General features: G+C 50.1%; 1 protein-coding gene across 1 annotated transcript in view; it reads left to right on the forward strand.

The window, feature by feature from the left end:
- Positions 1 to 1,558: 1,558 nt before the first annotated feature.
- The window catches only part of LOC142575246 (uncharacterized), a 208,438-nt gene continuing 186,831 nt past the window's right edge, over positions 1,559 to 23,165 (forward strand). The window contains exon 1 of the mRNA XM_075684432.1: positions 1,559 to 2,085. Within this exon, the coding sequence (XP_075540547.1) occupies positions 1,621 to 2,085 (465 nt within the window). The 5' untranslated portion in view covers positions 1,559 to 1,620. The remainder of the gene's footprint in view (positions 2,086 to 23,165) is intronic.

A 23,165-nucleotide genomic window follows, 5' to 3' on the forward strand; every position in this document is an offset into this window, starting at 1 on the left:
TCTGCGGCTACCATGAACATGTCTGTCTTAGATATAATTCCATCTACCGATAATTCTATTTTAGGACTTTTTAACACCCAAGGAGGACAACTAACATCGACTGTGCATAATTAAAATCTTGGAAATAGTGCTTTATGTTCTTCAACAACATCGCGAATCGAACATCTCGTCGAGATATGATTTGATCTGAAGTATTATGAATTAGACGGAAGCAAGAAAAATCGAATCCGTCTGATTGTGCTCACTTTATCTAGTCATTTTCGAGATTAGAAACTAGGAAAATTATTTACAGCGACGCAGAGAAACTCTATCACCTCTGTCTAAGTTAAGGGAGTGAAGGGCAAATTGCAGTATTCACTAAGTATCAACTTGGATGGAAGTATTCTTTCGGTCACTATACCCGTATAGGCGGTACGAAATCTTGAAAAGTGTATATGCGTGAAAACGAATGATTCTAGGGAACGGCAGTGACAGGTACATTCTGGGCGAAAAAAAGAGGGGGGGGGGGGCAAATTATGCAGATTTAATGCGCATCGTGAAATCGATATGAAGTGAAGCTATCGTGAAGCAGTTGATAAAATGATAAAAAAGCAATCAAAATGCAAAACAGATTGGCGGGCTAGTTGGTATTGCAGGTTAATAGTTTTTAGCGGAAAGAAACGCACGACACGAGAGAAAGCACACAGGACATAGTGCTGTGTCCTCTGTGCCTTCTCTCGTGTCGTGCGTTTCTTTGCGCTAGAGACTATTAAAAGCAAAATACATTTGCAACAAACGCAAAATGAAATTGTTTGGAAACAAGTACAAGTGTCTTTACAGTCATCTTATGCAACATGTAGTTTCGTGCAATGCACATATTTATGCGCCGCACGGATCACAACCGTTATGTCATCCAATATTTGTGTTTGTGCACTATACACCGCTCACACGCTTCGCAAGCAATGCCCCTAAATGCAAACAGTAGTTCACGGGAACGCACGGTTTGATGTTTGTCGAGGCGAGAAGAGGTGCATGCAACGACAACAGTGGGGCGACATACGGGACTGGCCCACTTCGTCCTTGCGCCTTTCGTCTGACGCTGACTGGCTCGCTCGCACGCGCCACGCATCGTGACGGACACGGCTTCGGAAAGACAAGGCCGGCAAGGTTCGCCAATAAAACTTTGTTTCAAAACGCATTACCGAGGCGTATCAGTCTTCACCAACTTCCATGCAGAAGCAAAAGCATCTTACGCGTCCCCGAAGCGACGGCTCGCGTACGAGTCCCCCACCACTGGCGGGCGCGTACCGGCATGCGAGAAAGGCCGGAGCCGTGCCGGCGAGTCGGCTAGGCCCGCCACCGTCGACTCCCCATCGTACTCCTTGCTCGGCGCATGCGCGGGGAACAAGTTCAGCCCCTCCCGTTTCCCCGGTTCTCTCGCCGTTCTTCTTTTCCCCGCAGCCGGATTGATGTTGAGGGAGCGGCGGCGCTCCTTGCCAATCCCCCGAAACGAAACACGTGGTTGAACCGGTGGCTGACTCTCGCGCGCGCGTCCGTTCAGTTTCGAGCTCGGTGCCGCGCGTCGAGCGGGCGCACAACGCGGCGGACGCGCTCGGGCGTTGCGGCGCAACGTGCGTGACCATGTCGGCTTCCAGTTCGGGCGGCGGAGGCGCGTGCGCGGCGCTGTACGGGGCCCTGGCGCTCGTCTACGTGGGGCTCGCGGCCGACTTTTACGTCACCTACAAGCTGTCCGGCGACGTGAGCGTCTTGCGCAGCCTGGTGGCTCCTAGTGGCGATTGCGGCGGTGATTTCGCCCGTGGAGGCGGCAGGACCGTGGTTCCGAGTGAGCTTACGACGGGTGACTTGCATGGGTCCTCCGAGGGAGCGATCTCTCGCCAGCGGCGGAGTGCTCATCGACGCGGCAGAAAAGAGGCGGCGGCGGCCCGTGCCCGCGGTGCCGGCGAAAACTTTGACAGCGGCAGCAGCGGTGGTGACCACGACCAAAACGTTCCCAGCGTGGAGTTCTTTCCTCAGCCTCAGCAGGCGCCCGGTGGGCCGCACGACGGCAAAGGATACGTGTGGCTCACTTCCTACTCCAGGATACCGGTGAGTCTCGCACTGCCGACGTCCCGAGAAACGGCACAATTTGCGGCAGCGGCTCTGTATTGGGTCAGCGCAACTGCCGTCTCTATAAGCCGACCGCGAACCCCCAAGCAAGCGGCATGAACTTACCGCGTGGGGGGTGATTCCTAAACAGGGTGCTTCGTGCACTCATCAAGCGTGTTGCTACGTCAAAAAGAGCGCGCCCGTTCATTAATGCTGCGAATGTGCTTCGTAAATAAAGTTGACTCGCGACGCGGATAATCACTCAGTCCCCGCGTCGCATAAGGTTTGGTAAGTGACACTAAACTTGAGATATAGTTTGTCTCTACGTGCACAGCTTGGCGACTAGTAACTCCCCCGTGCGATGTAGCTCCGCTCAGGCATGACGCATAACTCAATGAGTGAGGGGGCAATTATAATAAATCAGTGCTGTGTTGCGACAATAGTCACAAGGCCACTCGCTTACAAAACACTAGTTCGTACAGTGCCCGTTGCTACGACAGGTATTTTTCACCTAGTTCTCATCTTCGCAATCTTTAGCTTTCCGTTTTCTCTTCCCATCGCCACATTGAATTCGTTAAATAAAGTTTTTCCATACTCTGATTAACTTTCCACGATTTCCTCTACTGAGCAGCTGCATCACATTCGCTAGACCTACACAAACTAGACACCATCACGCGCTGAATTTGTCTCCTTTTCATAATCGCGCCAAACCGTTTGAACACAGCTTTTCTGTTGTCCGCACTGCGGAATGCTGTACCCGGTCATGTCTGATCATTCGCGCCGGCTGAATTACTCTTGTGCTTTGTTAACGACTGAATTGCAATCTTGTTCTCCCCATGCGCACCTGCAATAGCACTTCGGGGCTGCCAATATGCTGAAATAAATAAATAAAGTTCTCGTGTACAGCTGAGGGGTCATCGATTCACTGTTTCGGTTTGCGTGATATCTGGCTGTATCGGTAGTTTTTATTTCACCACGGTGACAAGTACCCTTAGTTAACTTCCTCATTTCTTACCCGCGTGTATAAGTGAAGTATATTCGCCTCTCCCCAGTCTTTCCCGTCAGTGATCGATACGCTGTGAAGTGAGTGGCGCGACTGCCCGAAAGAATATTTGCGGGCCACTGCTTACGCAGGCGGTCCACTGTCCTCGTGATCACGTCGCCGCGCGATTCATTTGTGGAGCGCTGAAAAAAGAAGGGGGAGGGGGGGGGGGGGCTTAAGAACGACTTGCCCAAATTGAGCGGATGTTTTTCTTATCATAAACTTGCACAAAGGGCTGTCTTTGTAATAAAAAAAAAAGCAGCCTTTTATTTAATCAGGAGAGATTGAGGCCGCCGGCTTATAGAATGCAAATAAAACAAACGAATAAAGAACTGCGACGTGATGAAAATATTGCGTGTTAGCGCTCAACAAAGTGTACGTACCTATAGCATGACATGCAAAAAAGAAAATTGCGCAATACTACCGCTAGTTCTTGTCATTCACAACTACTGAACTTTTGAAGGAATGTGTGAGTACTAGAGAAAGTGTGTTCTGACACAGTTAAGTAACTGACTCCGACACACACACACACACACACACACACACACACACACACACACACACACACACACACACACACACACACACACACACACACACACACACACACACGCACGCACGCACGCACGCGCGCGCGCGCGCATTCGCATTTCCTATCATCAAACTGAAGAAAAAGCTTCGCTTATGAAAGTTTATTGAATTTATAATCCACCCCCCCTTTCCTAAACACACACAAACACACACAAAGAGAGAGAGAGAGAGAGAGAGAGAGAGACCCACATGTCACACTGATGTATGCGTTAAATGAAATGAAGCCCCCACATGCAGGACGCCATGCCATGTAACTTGCACGACGCCATCCACTGCAGCTTTCAACGGTTCTACAATTTTGTGCCGGAAGACACGCCTGAAGCCACTGTATCGTCCCGTAGGGGGTCTCCCGTTCGCTTGACGTGCATGTAACTAGACCGCGGCTTCTTTTAGGTCAGAGGTAATGCAATAACCTCGACACGGGGCACAAACGCGCGGGCACAATGGATGGCAGCGCACTCCCTGCTGCGGCTTCCCACGATGCCGCTGTCCTCTCGCGCGTCCCTTCGGAGGCAGTGACGGACGATCGTAAACACAGTGACGACGGGGAGGCCGGGCGGGAGAAGGCCGGGGCATCTACCTCGTGGGGAGCCCGTTGGGAGGAAGACGGTCCTCCAATTAGAGACTCCAGTGGAAAGAGAAGTGGACGACGGTATAGGAGAACAGCGCATGATGACGACGAAACACAGCGACGCGAGCCCAAGTGAAAGAAACCCGAAAATAGCGTATACGTCAAATACGATGAAATGTCATGGTCGAAATCTGAGCAATGTGACAGCCACTTCTTCACTTTATTTTGTTTTGTTTTGTTTTCGTCTGTGGTAATGTGCTCCTGCACAGACGCAAAAGTATAGAAGTAGTACATAAACACGTGTGGGTCGCGTTGCCATCGACGTGCGGTTATTTCTGCAAATAGCAGCTTATCTGAGGTCAGATGGTGCTAGTAGACTCTGTGCATTGGGGTCGCAGGCATTCGCTTGAAAGTGAGGTAGTTTAAAAAGAAATCGACACTGTGATCTACCGCCTTTAATTATATAATGCTTCCTTTGAAATACACAAGAGTACTTCTTCATCGGGTGCCGGACCACTGCGGGGCTCTTCAGCGCGTTTGCTTTTCGTTCGTGTGCGAGGTACTTTTTTTAGCACTTAAAGGGGGAGTTATGGTGTTACAGCCTTGTTCTCCTAAAGCGACGCTCTTTTGTGTACCTTCTTATTAATTTGTGGCTCTTTGTGGTTAGAAGTATATAATTTTTCAAAGTAGCCGTCCAGAGAACTTGCCCGTAGGCTAACTAAGTATGAATAGGCCGGGTTAAACATGTTCTGGGAAAGGAAAGTAGCAGTGTACACCAGTTCACATCCATTTTTTTCGAGTTAGTCGGAACAAAACAGGAAAAAAATATAAAGCATGTCTGACAGTGCCATGAAAAGGATTGTTGCAGAAAAACAATTTTTTTCTTTCGTAGGAAATTTTAAGCAAGTATCTGCGAACGTAACCTGGTGAGCGCATAGCGTATAAAATTAACTGCTCTCCAGGGCATGAAACGAAGCTCATCCCCTCACCCTTATTATGAACGGTCGTTCTCCGTTTTCGCGAGCATTCACCTTTAATCTGGTTAAACGAGAAATGCGATGTAATGCCATTTACAAAGGCCGGGATTGTTATAGAACGCCCTAACGAACCGATAAAGAAAGAAGTTTGCTTGTGTGCGTTCGTGTTTTTGTGTGTGCGCGCGCACTTTTGTGGGCGTGCATGTGCGTGCGTGTGTGTTCGCGCATGTGTGTGAAAGAACCACCTAAAAACGAGGCTGTAGAGTGCAACGTCGCGAAACTGCACAGTGGTTTATGAGGGACGCCGAAATGAGGGATTTTCGACTATTTTTTACCATCTTGGGTTCGTTAACGTGCCCCTCAATCTATGCAAATGGGCGTTTACATACGAGGTGATCATTGATCATTTTTGAATTTCCTGGGATATTTGAAGCACCATAATTCTTGTCCTTAAGCTGGGTTATTTGAAGAGGCGGACGTTACTAGCACGAGAAGTTCAAATTCATGCTCAACTAATTTGCAAGAATGCACTTACTATCTTCTTAGTCAGTTACCTTACGGCACATATTGCCTTTACGAATTGTACAGCCGGTGAGCTTGCAAAAGGTATCCACTTGAAATGAATTTCCAGGATTACGTCAGTGTCGAGATATTATTTCCCAAAGCGTGGGACGAAATACATGTCGTTGTGGTTCTCCAAGTCGTTGTGTTTCCCACGCCGCACACGACGGTCACTTGCTTCATGGCATCTCAGTCAGTGATTTATGTAATCAACGACGGGAATTTGGCGATCCGTGCTCCCGCAGAGCACGACGTAGAGCCGCCAGCCTTTTCGGGGCGACCTGTTTTCGCCGTTTGATTGCTAAGCAAGCAAGTGTCATGGCACAGTTACCCGACTTGCTTCTATGGCCCAATGCAATAGCTCGTTACCACTGCTTGTATGCAGAACACAGAGTATTAGGCTCTGCGTTCGCTTGTTATCATAAGCCTGAAGTGTGTGTGTTTAAGAGGGACATATGAACGCTGAATGTTAAGTGATGCAATATTAACTCCTACTGGAGAGGCTACAGCCTAGCTGCAGGAATCGGCATGCTATTGCAGGCGTAAGCATGATAAGGATTAATGGAAGAGAGTAAGGGGGGGCGGGGCAAAGAAAACACTGTCAAACACAGACACGAAATTCACCAGCAGGAAAACTGAGCGCCCGCATGGTTACTTGATGTGCCTCTTGTTAAAATATTTTAGAGATACTTTCTTTCTAGGACTCGACATTACCCGTCATCGCGCTGTAGTGGATTTGGCATTGTGTGCTAAGCCCGAGGGCATAGAATCGAATCTCCGCTGCGACGGCCGCATTTCGATGGGGGCGAAATGCAAACACGCCCGTGCGCCGGGCATTCGGTTTCCCAGTGCGCGGGCTCGAAAAAGCTCCAAGTGGAGAAGGGGGTAGCAGGCGGCACATAGCAAAGCGGGTAGCGCGAACACAGACAGCAGCACACAGCGCGGATGAATCGGTAAGGGTACTCGTGCTCACGGTTTTCTTTCCACTGGCTAACAACTCGGCTCAAAAATTTTGTCGTTTCTCCACCCGGCTTTCCGGCAGCCGCACGTACCACCACTTTCACTCGTAATGGCCGCTCTGTATTAAATGCACAGGTGCATATTGGCTGCCGCTGCTAGTTGTGCGCAGCCCACGAAAAAGGAAGACGCCTGATCCTCTCACGACCAGTAAAATTGAACTTATGTAACAGCGCGAAACGTAAAGAAGGGACGGCGATAGAGACCAAACGAAAAGGGCGCTCTTTTCACTCGGTCTCTGCCCTCGTTCCTTCCTTACGTTTCGCGCTGTTACATAAGCTGCAATGAACCAACTAGTCCAGCAAGCAATCATTCTGCAGTAAATCTCGTTTATCACGGCTATAGCAGGCTATGTATAAAGACAGGATGGTAATCATCGCAAACGACTGTTTCGCAGTCTACAGAGCAGCCCCGTTCGCTCTCGCGGGCCTCGCATATGTTCGAAAGCGGCTGCCTAACTGTCAGACATTGATGAAGGGAAGGCGTTCATAATGAAGAAGTTTAGTGGACTGCCGATACAGGGAGGTTGACGCACGTGTTTTTAAAGCGAAAGCCTTAGGTGGCTCATACCCCGGATGGTCCGAAAAACGCGGCGTGCGGCACAGAAAGACACGCGAGCTCGCCTCGCGCAGGCACGCGCTCGTGCCACTGATCGCGCGTTCGTCGTCGTCTTCCGCAGCTGGTTCCAATGCCACTCATCACGCCAAAAAAAGAAACGCAAAGTTAATTAAGGTAGAGTTAATTCAGGCACTCGAACCCACGACCTTCGGTGGGAGTCGAACCCTCGAGCATACGTGGAAGTCGAACCCATGACGGTTGGTGCTAAGACGAAGTTAATTAAGGCATTGTTAATGAACATAGAGTTAATTAAGGCACTCGAATACACGGCCGCTGTTGGGAGTCGCACTCACGACCTTTGATGTTAATTAGGACGAATTTAATTAATACAGCTAATTAAGGTACTCGAACCAGCGGCCTTTGATAGGAAAAATGTAATAAATAATGCATCCGAATGAGAACACCAGTTATTTTAATAAATGTCTCCGAGCGTGCAGGCTTTCGCCTTCGGTCTTATTGGCGTATGCTGAAGTGACTGTCAGTTTAGACTAATGCGTATTCTATAGAAAGATTCACTATGAAAAAATGACGACTGCGTGATACAGACAGACAAGACAGACGGGCAGACCGGACGGACACCTATGCTCTTTCAGGCCCTTCTGAATGAATGCCCTCTTTCAAGTCGTAAAACAGGCAACATAGTTGAGTAAAGAAGGCAGTGACTGTGGGGTAGCGAAATAATGCCCCCAACGTGCCACGTCATGTGAACTTCTTGGTATAGGGACTACGTGGCTCGGGCCACGTCAGACCATCGGCAATTTCGCCCACAGGCCATGAACTATTCTGCTATCGTGCAGTTGGCACAGAAAGACACTTCGTGGCGCAAGACGGTGTCGTCACGCAGCACATGCGCAGGGACGCTCACATGTTGTGAAAGAACTCTGGGGCCCTTGGCGCATTATACTGTTGCCGGTGCCTCGATCCATGGGAGCAAGGGAGCCTCGTATCGCCGGCAATAGAATCTCCTCGGCGTACACCCTCGCGCAGACGACGCCGCGCATTCTTGGAACGATTCGAACACTGTGAAAGCGAGTCAATCAGTGCAAACACGCGGCGGCAGCGAAATGATGCAAGTCACGCGGGGGCCGCAACAGTCGAGTGACCTAGACTAGCGCTTATGAGCCTGCCCATCCCAACGGGCAAGGAACTCCGCTGCAACGTGACTTCATCATACCGAACACAAGACGGTCTATTGCGCAGGAGAAGCAGTCTCGCCGACGGTGCAAACGTCTTCAAGTGCGAAACGGCGTGCAACACACGATCACAATATAATACTAACTTGGCGCACACTTCAGCACTTGGCAGTATTTTCGCGCTTTAGAAGAAGTTGTACCGATGTATATGTCGCTGGTTATAAATAAAAATATTAAGCACGCTGTGTGTGCAAACATCCGCGAGGAAAGAAGGAACCCGGGAACCGGCAGACAAGAAAAGCAGCCGAAGATATTTTCATCAAAGCGAGCCGGAGCAGACTAGGCTGACTCGGATCGGTTCCGTCGCGTCCCGTCTCGTGACTGGCGCTTGCACGAGAGAGCTTTTACCCGGTTACAACAAACACGCGCAAAAGTGCGTCGAGGGTCGCAAGCATTTACTTTCGTGCACGTGATTTCCGGGCCGTTTACCTATTACCTAGGCATGGCGTGACCGCAAAAATACCTCCATTGTTTGTCACAAAGCAACACGCTACCGCAGCGCGCACAGCCGCGCGGTATCGTTCCATTTTTCTTTGCCTTCTCTTCGCGCTGCCGATGTTTGGCGCGCGCCCGTGGTGGTCTGCAATCAGCGCAAGTCGGCCGTGCTTACGCGATCAAAAAGGTTCGCGAACGCTGTACTCTTCTCGACGGCAACGCCCGCAAAAGTTGCGCTCTCTGCCTCGCATCCCGCCGGACGCGATAAATTATGAATGGAAACACGGCCGGGCATGGCTGCAAGTTCCGCATATCGCGCAGCGGCCATCGCTCTTCCGTCTCTTTTCTTAAAAATTGTATTTTTTTTCTCTCGTCGATATCGTTTTTTTTTTCTTGACACGGCTCCAACAGCGCTGCACTGCGGTTTTGTAAATTCCCCGATCAAATGAATTACCCGGAGGAAACACTTGTTCACTCGGTACCACAGCGCCCGTGCCGACGCTTTTGAACGAGTCTCGTGGTCAGCCGCGGTGCAGTTGCGCCAGCACGAAAAGCCAAGCCAGGAAAAAAGGTTGCGCGCCCGTAAACTCTTGTGCCGTCCTCCGGAAAACAACGACGACGAGGAGTGGGAACGGAGCACGGCGGCGCACATGCGCGCGCAGCAATAATTCGCGCTCCTCGCCTCTCGGAGAGCAAAGAGCGAAAGCGCGAGATCTTCTAACGACGTTAGTGCTTAATATTTTTCCAACGGTGTCTTCCAGCGTTGCTTCTTAGGCCCTTTGCGCTGGATCTTCTTTAACACGCGTTATGCGCGTGTGGCGTTACTGTTTAATGCCCGTCCTTTTTTTTCTTTTTTTTTTTTGCTTCCGAGACTGAAAAGGAACAAAAGCCGAGTAATTTATTTTTGTCTGAGGAAGGAGAGAGGCTGTGAGGACGAGTTCTCACTGCTCGTGTTTGTATCCTTCCTTTTCACTTATTCCGCTCTCTTCTCGTTTTACATTAGGACGAAGACTTTAATGAAGGCAAGCGCAATTGTATATAAAGAAGGTGAACTGAGCACGTTTGGACGTAAATAAGGGTGGAAAGTGAAACGCGGGGCATCTAAATCTCAGGACCTCTGCGTCGTAAACTGTAATTCCTGTAAGTGCACACTCAAAGGAATGAAGGATCTTCACTACCATAATATAATTTACTCAGGAGAAAAGTAATTAGGAGGAGATACTTGAGAATATTTCCGTACACTGGGAAGCGAGGCCATACGCATAGTTTAGCGAGCGTTTTTGAGCGGATTGGCACGTGTTAGCTGACAAAAGCGTAGCGATTCGCAAGAACGCGTCCGTCATTTTTCTCCGCATAGGTGGTTGACCCCTCGTTCACCACGGAACTTGTTCGAAAGCAGTTCCCCCGATGAGAGATGGACTCTACAGTTCATCGCAAAATGGAAGTGCTACTTACATCAAAGCGCGAAGCAGATAACTTTGTGTACATGCAGCACCTCTGGGCTGAGTTGGGCGGCGTACGGTAGCGATGGTTGACGGAAATGGCCATCACGGCAGACGTGTCCCGACCGAAACACCCTTCCACGCACGGCGCCCAAATTGTGGTGTTAATGCGTGTCATATTCGTAGCGATCCCGCTTGGGCCACCTGACACAATAATGAGGTATTTATGAATGCGCTTTACGCGAAATATGCTCTCCATGGGCATTAGAATACGCTTAGGAGGCAGCGATCACCGCGCTGCCCCCCCGCATCTTCATTTTTCTTTATTGCCCGATCTACGCTGCTAACGCACGGAGGGATTCTAAGAAATGGGAGTAAACGAGGCCGCCATAAACGAGCTACGCTTCCTTGGTTTATCCATTTTCACTATCAGTTTTGCAGAGACGCTCTGGGGGAATACAAGTGACTTTCGGAGCAGATCTTTTCAAACAGCGTTGTGCCGAAACACATGTAAACATGATTGATTTTAGGAACAAGTGCTGCTAACTGCTGGTACACGTGAACACCTGAAGTTAAATTATGGCGAAACGTCATATCAGCGTTGTTATGTTTTACACGAGTTCAATCACGCACATCGCTTTCCGTGAAAAACAAGGTTGTCACTTGCGTGGAGGCAGCAGATTGCTCAGAATAGTTATTATTATTATTATTATTATTATTATTATTATTATTATTATTATTATTATTATTATTACAGCGAAAGCTGTATATGACAAACCTTCCGTGCCTTTTTCGGCGTCCGGCAACAGAAACGGACTTGGGGATTTCTAAGAAACCCATGCACAATGGGTTTCATTGTTTGCTTTGTGTGCGATTACGTATGGGTGCAGTGCGGCGGCGCAGATGTAGATATGCGGAACAGATTAGAGCGCTAGTCGTGAAAAATAGCGTGACGTCAAGATTATCGCAGTATATAAGCAGGAGAGGTATCGGCGCTAAAGATAGCTGCGTTACCAATGGGGCGGACAAGTATAGTTCGTACACCCGAAGAGCAACATACGTACGAGGAGCGCCGGGGGGAACAGCAATGAGAATGTAAACGCCGCCGGCGCGAAACGACCACCGACGAAGAACGTTTCCGCGATGCTGAACAAACAAATGACAACCATTCCACCCTGTGAAGATGGAATGACAGCGAACGCACTTTGCTTTTTTTTTTTTGAGAACTGTCATCAGCTTTCGCTGCCATTCCATCTTCACAGGGTGCAATGGTTGTAATAATAATAATAATAATAATAATAATAATAATAATAATAATAATAATAATAATAATAATAATAATAATAATAATAATAATGTTCAAAAATATTTATACACTTGAAAGAGAGCAAAGGGAAAGCAAGGAGCAGGCTGGAAACTGCCAACGGAACGGGCAGAACTCTTGCCTACTCATCAACGAGGTGGATGAAGGCAGAGAGAGCAGTCGCTGGGGCGTGCATTTGGATACCATCTTTCATTTGTCAATTTTTTTCGTGCTGGATCCGCTTTCTCTCTTAATGGCAGAAAATTGGACGTGCGTCTTGTTGACCTTCCTGACTTTCCTTCCTACGTTCTCCATCTCTCTTGCCCGAGTGTGGCCGCGATTTCGGAGGGCTGTCCACTGGCGTTGTAATCATTTAACAGCCGTGCTCAGCGAAGGAAGGAAGGAAGGAAATAGTGGAGAAGGAAAGGCAGGGAGTTTAACCAGTTTAGCTCAACCGGTTGGCTACCATACACATGAGAGCGGGATGGGGGGGATGAAAGATGGGGAGGAGAGAGAAAGAGAGAGCACATAGCACAGCACACACATCGTCAGTTACGGTCCGTCACTCTTGCGTGGTACGTGACATCTCTGTCACAGCCGCTTGTGCAAGCCCGTCTCTTTTAAAAACCGAAGTAGTCCCTTCGTCGCCTTCAGCTGCGATGTCTTCTGTCGGCGACATGTGAAAAACGTTTCAACTGGCAATGGTCTATGTCGAAGTGGGGGAGATTCTATGGGGGACGAAGCTTTGCATTCCACCGGTAAGCGTGGAAGTTTCGTTGCCCCGAAGCTTGCGCTGCTTACCAGACACATTTAGCGTGACAATTTAATGTATATAATAGACAGATTTAGTTTTACGCGATTGCAAGCTTCGCGCACGCAAACGCAACACTTCAGCGTGCGTGCCTTGATTATATATACTTAACATTCATAGCTTCGCGTGCGCAAAACTTTGCACATGGAGGTCCCTCAAACATATGGTGGTTGCTTCCGCATGCCCAATTGCTTCATATGTAGCGACCGTCTATCACTGTGATTTGGCCCTCGCTTCTGTGAAATTCAGTTACCCTGCCTGGCCTCCACGTGGGGGTCATTTCCCCCCGCTCTTTCTTGGGATGTGAAGTGGCTACCCGACAGGGGCGCCACCACATCCACTCGGCAAGCCTACTTTACTGTGGAATAAAGTCAGTCTACTCCTCGTTCGCAACCTGTCAAAAAGGGCATTACTTGCCTCTGCTAAAACGAGCTCCCAACACATGCCAGAAGACAGGAGTCTCTACCGCAGTTAAGTTTGCCAAAGACTAGCAGGAGTCAGTGGTATTAATATTATTTTTTTTTATCGCGAATCGCGCACTATATATATATTATGTATACCTTATGGTGCAGTCGCCGCATGGTTTCGAGCTATGAATTGCATGCCTCGCACCATTCTGGGGCAGAGTCCGCCGTGCCTTGTGTTTTCGCGGCTCAGTTCGCGTTGATGCTAGAGGCAGCACGAAGGTAAATTCGCTCGCTGCTGCTGCCGCGCTTTCTCACTCCAGCGTTTTCACAGCGAGTTTCCGCGGTCATCGAGTGAGATGTGTTCGCACTTGACTGTGCAGGCGCGGCACGATGCTTGATAATTTAGTTAGTATGCCTACGTTCACAAGTTGATACAGCTAATAAAAGCTACTATCCTTACTGCGCATATCTGTCCACCAATTTGCTATTGCAACTGATGCCACGTCTTTAGAGCGAAACTACGACTTTATTTTTCCTATCAACGCTCTTGTGGGCCGAAATCGATGGTTTATTTTTCATTAAGACTGACAGGTGTACTTTCTAAGCTGAGGTAATATATTTAGCTCGTGTACGGTATACGCTGGAAGCTTCTCTACGTTCTACGCATGTGCGTTTATATCGCGAAAAATATTTATGTACATAGGACCTCTACGCACGTGAAAATAAAGCTGTCTCGTATCACCTGCAGCAAAAGTTACCATGGGAGCCGTGCTGTTAACAATAGAGAAACTCAGATAAGTGCATGTACTTAATGTAATAGGCATGGATAATAGACGAAAATAAAGTGTCGAGATAAAGCACCGAGATCAAGCGTACACTTCGTAATGCACGCATTCGTGCTCCTTCTCTCCCCCCCCCCCCCGCCCATATTCTTGTATTCTTCTGTTATAATGGCTACCTCTCATAATATTTAGCGCTCTCGGATTTTAAATGTCCTATAAGCCACAATGGACGCTAACCAGACGAGCAGCGAACCTCTTTTCTTCTACCACGAAGAGAACGGGCTCCTTGTCGCGTCATATAGAAAGGCAACGGGCTATCGACGTCCCGGCCACGGGTCCGCGAGAAAACTTCCGAGCATCCGCGCTCGGGTCCCTTTCACGCTCGGCGCTCCCGTTGTTCGACCGTGACCTCTCCATTGTCGCGCCGCCGCAACGGAAGCGGCGGCGGAAGAATCGACCATCCGAGGGGGGCGAGACTGCTTCGACCGGCTGAGCTTCGGCGCGAAGATTATATAGCCATTGATTTCCGAGGGCCAAATTTCGTCAGCACCTCAAACCTTTTTATCCCAGAAACCAAGTTTTCGCATAGCCCATTTCTTCGACCGCCCCTCTCGCCGCCGCAGGTACGCTTGCGATGCCCCTATTTCGGAGACCGCTTACCTAACCTCTTAGTGTTCGGTTGTCGAACGTCAGTTAGCCGGAGGCGAGGAGGCCACGGTTGAGAGCCTGCGCATGAGCCGCATTTGTCGCCGCTCTCTTTTGAAAGGGAAGATTGTTATTTTTTACTTACACTGCTTAACGTCAGAAATCAACATAGCGATCATGACAGACGCTGTAGCTAAGCTCCCCGGATCAATTTTGACCACCTGTGGGAGGTTTAAGATGTACCCAATTCACGGCATACCTGAGCGTTCCTATAGGTTACACACCCATCAGAATACGGTCACCACGGCCGGGAATTGAACTGGTGCTCAGCAGCACAACACCACATTTGCCGAGCCACAACAGTGGGTCGAAAAGTAGGCGTCGCGCGGACAAGATGTCCGATGTCTATAATAGCTAAAATTGAGTACGCGCGTCACGCCGATGCACACAGCAATGTTACACGTTGTTCGTTAGAAAAGCGCGCTTTCTTCAACATAGTTCGGCAATGGGCATCGTTAACGTGAGAATGAAAGCCTAAGTGCAAATTCTTGCTAGATACTGCATCAATTGCGTAAACAAGCATCACATCAGTCGCATAATCGTGGATCAAACCATGCATCAGTCGATATAATATATGACTGGGGGCTCCAACAACGTAGCATCCTTGGTCGAGTCAACGGTCTGCTTTGTTGCTGGGACATCCTCAGTTACCTCCTTGTGCGCTCTTGTCGTTCTTAACATTCTGCCGATCACTCAAAGCAAGAGCAAAGCGACCTGCGTGATCTTGACGAATCCTGTATACGTACAGACGGGGACAAAATTTCACGGAGTCTGCGAACAGGCGCGCGAAACTGCATTTTTCGCCCTCTGACGAAGCGAGCGCCTGGTATTGCGTATCGGGAGGCGCACGAGCGCAACAAGAGACTCTTGCACAATGCCATATCTCGACCTGAGGCGCTGACTTCGTCAGGGGGCGACAGAAAGCGGTAAGCTAAGCACTTGCAGATCCCGCAAAATTTTGTCCCTGCCTGTACAGCCTCCCGCTTTTCTAACCATATCGCGCGAGCGTCGATCACGCTCAATTTTGGCGCCTTACAACGCTGATGACCAGCGAGTGCGCACAGGTACAAGGCGCTTACAGCAATCTCCAGTGCAATCGTATATTCTGCGACCCTGTTCCCTTAAGGACGACACACGCCCAGACGACAGTGTGCCGGCTCCGTATGGCTGGAAATGCGGGATGCTGTACATAAACATTGTCGTGTCGCTTCGTCCCCTACACCGTACCGCCCCTCCCCTCTCTCCCAATCCCTTCTTGCTGCTTCAGCTTGTCCGCTCACGGAAAGTCAATCTAGTGCGGACTGAGCAATAGCGAGATGAGCGAAAGCGACAAGGTGCGGAGATGACGGGGATCTGCTGTACGAGGACCCGATTACTCGGCGACTCTTTTTGAGCCCCGCGCACACGGCGGACGTGAAAAGCAAACATCTAAGAGAAATGAACCAAGATTTTGTCGCCGAAACTTTATGCGAAAGCAGGGCTGCGCGGCGAGCGTGGGCGGCCGGCGGGCCGTGGATAGCCGGTATAGATCCTCTAAGCCCTTGAGCCCCTCGCCCGCGGCTAAGGCGGATTGCATCGCCGGTATCGCTGCAGTCTCGGCGATGCGGGGCGATATTGGAGATTAGGTTCGGCGCTGGCTGGCTGCGCGACGATGGCCCGCACGTCGCTGGCGCACGCGCATTCGCGCAGGCCCCGCCGGAGCGACGCGTGTCCGCGCGCTGTTTACGGGAGAAGCTCGTCTCAGGCGCGCGTGACTCTAATAAAACTGCCCGTCTCCACACGTCGGCTCTTCTGTTCGTGGCTGCGCAACGAAACGGCCCGTAAGACAAAAGCTGCATGAAGTGTTGCGAGATAAAAATGCAACCCTTGTTGTTTCGCGTACAACAACGCGCTTTGAGTTTACCTCCGAGACACCTAATGGGGGCCTTCACAATACACTCTATTAGCTCACCGTGTCTGATTGTGCGCGTATCGCGCTTGCGCTGCGTATAATTATGTGGGGCTTCATAATTAAGTCATTCATATTACCTGGCGTAGTAGAGGCGTATGATCAAGCCTGCGTGCGGTATACTTTCCCCCATTGTTGGACACTGGGAAGTAAAGGCTGAGCTGCTGAAATGCGCGCGATTCGCTTACCCAGCCAGTCGTCAGAAATATGTCCAGGGGCGAACAACGGGACGGCACATGTCAAAAAGCGCAACCAGTAATAAAGTTCAGTAACGCTAACTTAAGGGCGAATTGGTTTGGTGTATTGTGAAATTCCAGTGTCACATATGCGTCTGCATTTTGGTACTGGTCAAATTTCCCAAAAACAAAGTATTTTTCGACCGTGTAATCGCTCGATATATGAAAAACCACCTTGCTTGCTAACGAACGGCGCGAAGTAGTTAAAGCTAGGCTAAGTAACGTCTTCCTTCAAGGCAGGCTTCTGCTCTTTGCAGACGTCTTCCGTTATTCTATTGGCCCGGAGGGAGAGAACCGATGGCGCGGGTGATTCTTGGTTGCAGGCACGGCGTTTGCTACATAAACTAGAAACGAGAGCTCAGGCGCTATAGTGTCTACATGGTATGGAGGTTGAGTGAGAGATGAAGGTTAGGACGGCGATTCGCCTAATTTAGTCCTTCTGGATTCAAGCGGACTTGTGTCTTTCGAAATTACTGATTTAGAGCAAAGCATTACTTGTTAAACCTCACAATTCGCAATGGCTGGTCATGGGCACAGTCTTATTGGTATGCTGCGCTTATAAAACCATTACTTGTGGGAAGTTTAGAAAAATGACGTGCAATAAATAAAGTCACAGGAATGTCTGAAGCCATAATCACAAATATTAGACAAATCCATATTTCATCATTCCCATGGTAGCTGGGCGATCGCTTCACCACAGTTCCCGTAGAAAGAGAAATAGAGAGCAAGGGAGAGATAGACAAAACCAAAGAAGAGACAGCGAGCTTAACTAGAGGATATATCTGGTTGGCTATACCTTGTAACGGGGAAGGAGAAAAGAGGTACGAAAGAATGAAAGAAAGGAGAAAAAGCGAACGAAGCAAATAATGACGAATTTCTGTGGGCGCTGTCACACAGTCTGGGAAGATGCCACATAGTCACAGATAATGTCAGTGTCCCATTGAGATATAAAACACCACACAATGCACAGCCACAATTCGCCGCACAGTCCGGTGCCTCTTTGGAAACGAAGCAGCGCCTTTATAGCGGCTCGCGCTGATGTCCGAGGCCAGTGCCCAAGAAGTTCGCTCTCAGCTGGACGAATTCCCCCTAGCAATTTTTCTTGGAAGCTCTGTGGTTGCGGGTCACGCTGACTTGCGTGAATGATTCCACATAAGACCAGACCTTCTCTGGCTGGCGCCTCACCTTTGGCACACTTAGGAAGCGACAGAGCGTGCTTGTGGGGACCTGTATAGTTGCTGCTAGGTCGTGTCGCCCGTCAGTGCGGGTTCATTTCTACGAACTCGATGCAGTGTGCGGAATCAGGGTTTGCACTAGGAAGGCCCAAACTGTTTGCGCTACCTCGTGTCCAGCGGGCCAACCAGCCGGAGCACCCGCCGCGGTAGCCCACCCTCTATAGGCACTGCACTGGTGAGCTCGAGGTTGCGGGTTCGCGATCCCGGCCGCATTTCGATGGAGGCGAAATGCAAAAACGTTCGTGTGCCTATAGGTTTAGGTGCACGTTGAAGAACCGCAGGTGGCCAAAGTTCAACTCCTTTATTTGACATCATTTCATGATGTCAGGCGCACAGACAAAGAGCCACAATGATGTGGCTTGACGAGGGTCTGCACATCCTGATATGGCGATTGGTAGGGATACAGCCGCCCACCAGAGCGTGCCTTACAATCATATCGTGTTTTTCGTCACATAAGACCCCGCAACTTATTTTTTAACAGCCGCAGCCTTCGTCGTGAATAGACAAGAGCGCGCGCAGATGCAGCGTCTTGGCATTTATCTTGCAATGAATGTAGGCTTCCCCGTCTGGTTCTTCGCTGCTGGCTCCAATCTGCCCGCACAAACTATCTGCGTTGGCCATGCGGAAATGTCGTAAGCAAGTCGGAAGGTAACGAAGTCAGATAAGTGGAAAGCAACTACAGCAAAAGCCGAGAAGAAGCTGTAAACTGATTGAGATTATAATGAATCTTGGGCTATCGCGCTGGTCCATTCGACGGCACGTCAAACATTACCACATACGTAGCTTCCGAGACAACGGGCGCCGTAACACAAGGAGGCTGCTCGATCTTGGAGTCCGTGGTGCGACTAATACGGTAGATTACTGTGTGTGGGGTAACGCCAAGGTGTAAGAATGCACACAAGAATAAGGACGAACAAAACCGAAACAGAAGAAAATGTCTTAATTGTCAGCACTTCATTGTTCGCAACTTCTTTCCTCTGCCTTACCGTTGTTACGGGGACTGGGTTTCGGCGATCTTCAACAACGTCTGCTTGGCGCTCGAACCAGATGGACCATCGGAGAGGGTCCGGCAGGGAAGACGAGATCATGTAAAAACAAATAACAGAAGTTTGATACATCGTTACGGGACAGCGATACGCTCCAAGACAAAAAAGCACAGAAACGCTCGGCGTGTGTGCTCCTCCTGCACGCTAGGGCAGAGAAGATCTGACTCCGCGTGCCGCGCCGCTCGCGCCTCATTCTCTCTTGCTACCTGGTCGAGGGACTGGTCAGCACACTGGTCCGCCCACACAGAGGAATTCGGAGAGAAACCGCTCTCTGGTGTAGAGGTGGTGAGCGTAGGACTCGTCGGGTCAACACACTGGTGAACCCACACATGGGAATTCGGAGAGAAGCCACTTCCTGGCCTAGAGGGGGTGAGCGTAGGACAAATGAGTGTAGGATTTGTACAGGTACATAATCCAGTCACACACACACGACGGACAAGTCCTTGCATGTTGACGAGCTTGACGATTAGGTACGTCGAGTCTCAGGCGCTCGGCATACGTTCCATTCATGGCCGCAGACAGTGAACCGTAACACCGCATACTCAGCTGACCAGGCCGACGGCTTTGTAAGTCTGACCGGAATCCACAAGCATCTTGCCTCGTTAGGAAACGTTAATCGTTATTTTCCCTGTGACTATAGGTGGTTACATCGCTGATACGTTCGCTATAAATGTCGGCTGGCGTAACGTCCTTACGAACGACTATTTTGGGGTATGCGAATAACCTTTGTTAGTGTGCTCTATCCAGTATTCTCTCCGCCGAAGTTGGTTCTGAGCAGAGCAGATTGCTCGAAAGTCCTAAAGCTGGCCCTATACAAGATTACAGGGAAGTTATAAGCCATCGAAAGAATGAACAAATAATCATTTTAACCTCAGGTGGAACGCGTGATAATCTTCCTTTTTTTCTTCTTTTTTTCTTTAAAGCCCGTGTAGAGTGATAAAGAAACATGTGGCCCGATTACGGAGTACCACTCGTTAGAAAAATGAATCGCGCGCTAGCGATGCCCGCGGGCGCTTCGTTTCCTGTGGAGTGAAATTGCGGCGCCAGACGACGTCCGCCCTTTATTCGTCTGCCTCGCACGCTTCGCCGGTCGTTCGCCGTGATCTCGTGGGCGAGAAAGCGCTCTCCCTGAACGTCGCAGAGGAGGATTGGCCTTGTTGCGTTTCGCCTGCGACACGTGGTTTTGCCGGCGCGACTGCGGCGGGGCGGCGGACACTTTGGCCCGATCGTCGTCACCGCAACACTCATCGCCAGGTGTTTCCAGGCGCGTCTGCGGCGAGGCGACCGCCTAGGGATCATCCTCGCATTCCAGTCATTGTGCCCGAAACAGGCGATGCCAAAGCAGGGATCTCGTTCCAGTCATTGTGCCCGAAACAGGCGATGCCAAAGCAGGGATCTCATTCCAGTTATTGGGCCCGAAACAGGCGATGCCAAAGCAGGGATCTCGTTCCAGTCATTATGCCCGAAACAGGCGATGCCAAAGCAGGGACCATCTTCTCGTTACAGTCATTGTGTCCGACCGGCAGCGCCACGACAGGGTGCTACGAGATCGTGCTCGACATGGTGCTACGGCATCGCTACGACAGTGTGCGTCACCATTAGCCCATTGTACATTCACGTGCTCGTCTTTTGAGGGGTTCCTTCTTGCCCTCAACTGCGAGAGTATAAAAACAGCTGCCCCCGGACGCCAAAAGGGAGGGCTCCGATTTCTTCTGTTGAGTGAAGTGCTCTCCCGTCTCTCTACTTCGGTCAAACCTGACCGCCAACTCTTTGCGATGTTAAAATAAACAAGTTGTTTCGTTGTTACCAGTCGACTCATGCTTTGCCGGGACCTTCGGATGCTTCCAGTTGTACCCCAGGCCGCCAGGCCAACGCTACCCTTGGGGCTTGCGACCCAGGTACAACCACGGGCGTCAGCGCCGAGTTCCCAACAGATCGTACCAGCGGTCGGATCCAAACATCTGGTTGGCAGCGGTGAGATCGCCTCCGACTTCAGACAACTGTCTGCCAGCGGTGAGATCGCGACAACGGAGGCCAGCAGCGAAGAGATGCAGTTGACTGTATGCTGAGCAGCTCAACGACGATCCGGGAGCAGTGCAACGAGCCCTGTGTGACGACTGGTTGCCTGCAGCGGAACGACTGCGCGGAATTCCTGCCTGCGAGGTTTGGTGAGTGCGGGACTTTCTTCTTCTGAGCTTTGCCAGGCTTTTTGTTAGTGTCAGAAACAGAGCTGGTAATTGTGGTTGTCGTTGCTGCCGGGTTAGTTTGCGGCAAGACAATAGTAAGCAGTAGAGAAAGCAGCATTCAGAGCAGCCATGGATTTGAAGTCGTTGCGCAAACCGAAATTGTTGGAGCTTGCAAGAGAGTTGGGTCTGGATGTCTCAGACAAACTAAGAAAACCTGAACTGCTAAAGGCTATTCTTGAGTTAGAGGCTGAGGATGACGAGCTGTCGGAATGCCTTGAGACTATTGAGGAGAGGTCAAAAAGACAGGAGCGCGAACTTAAAGAGCAAAAAGAGAAACAGGAGCGCGAACTTAAAGAGCAAAAAGAGAAACAGGAGCGCGAACTTAAAGAGCAGAAAGAAAAAGAAGAGCGTGACCGTCAACACGCTTTGGAAATGAAGCGTCTTGAGGTAGAGATGGAACGCGCTCGTAATGGAAGTCAGGCACACGGTGCAGGAGAACGCGTATTGTTCAAAATGACTGACCTGATGCGGCCGTTTAAGCTTGGAGAGGACATTGGTTTGTTCCTGGTTAACTTTGAGCGAACGTGCGAGAAGCAGGGGTTCTCTCGGGAAACGTGGCCACAGCGCTTGCTCACTTTGTTACCCGGCGAGGCAGCCGACGTAGTCGCTCGCTTGGATAGAGAGGAAGCAGAGGATTTCGACAAAGTAAAATCGAGTCTGCTAAAAAAGTACCGGCTGTCTGCGGAGGCGTTCCGTCGGAAGTTTCGGGAAAATGAGAAAGGCAGAAGTGAGTCATATACAGAGTTTGCGTATAGGCTTATGTCGAACATGCAGGAGTGGCTCAAAGAAGAGAAAGCGTTTGGTGACCACGATAAAGTTCTGCAGTGTTTCGGGCTAGAACAGTTTTATAGTCGGTTACCGGAGAACGTGCGGTACTGGGTCTTGGATAGGCCAGACGTTTGTACGGTGGCTAGAGCCGCTGAGCTAGCCGAGGAGTTTGTGACGCGTCGAGCTCGCGGAGCTAAGGACGGTCAAAAGGGTGAATTTGGCTCGAAGTTTGAGAGGCCGAAGTTCACACCCATGAGAGCAAAGGGGAACACGCGTAGTGAGGATGCAAGTGAAAGCAGTCCGACCAAACGTAAAGAGACGGCGGCAGCCGAAGCCGAACGCAGAAAGCGGTTCGAGATGAGGCGAGCGGGCGTTTGTTATACGTGCCAGAAGCCGGGTCACTTTTCGGCGCAGTGTCCGGAAACAACACCAAAAGTTGTGTTTTTTTCATTAGGCAGCACTGACGAGAACATGAAGCTTCTCGAGCCTTACATGCGAGACCTCCTCGTGAACGGGAAAGAGTGCCGAGTGCTTCGCGATTCCGCAGCTACGATGGATGTAGTTCACCCATCTTACGTAGAACCCCATATGTTCACGGGCGAGTGCGCGTGGATCAAGCAAGCCGTGGAAGCTCATAGCGTGTGTCTGCCAGTAGCAAAGGTGCTTATTGAAGGACCTTTCGGAGCGCTTGAGACAGAGGCGGCAGTGTCATCTATGCTGCCACCCCAGTACCCGTACCTATTTTCAAACAGGTCCGATCACCTCCTGCGCGAGAAGGGGCTTTTGTTTGGTGAAGCTAGTGTTCAGGCCTTAACCAGATCGAAGGTTCGGGAGCTCGCTGCAAAGGCGGTAGTTGCGGGGCCGACGTTATCAAACAACGAAAAAGGGTCAGAGGCGCAGCAAGCTGATATTCCGAGCACGCCCGAACTGAATAAACTTGAGTCTGTAACGTTAAAGGCGCCAGATACTGGAGAGGAAACGCCCGACGCGGGAAAGTTAGAAGAGCTATCTACTGATTTGCTCATCGCGCCTACGTCAGACGGACTTGATAGGTTGCTAAATGTCAGCCGGACGGCTTTGATAGCCGAGCAAAAAAAGGATGGCAGCCTGGAAAACGTGCGCTGCAATGTCAAAGAAGGTATCGCC

This window comes from Dermacentor variabilis, chromosome 3, assembly GCF_050947875.1.
Source record: "Dermacentor variabilis isolate Ectoservices chromosome 3, ASM5094787v1, whole genome shotgun sequence".
Classification (NCBI taxonomy): Eukaryota; Metazoa; Arthropoda; class Arachnida; order Ixodida; family Ixodidae; genus Dermacentor; species Dermacentor variabilis.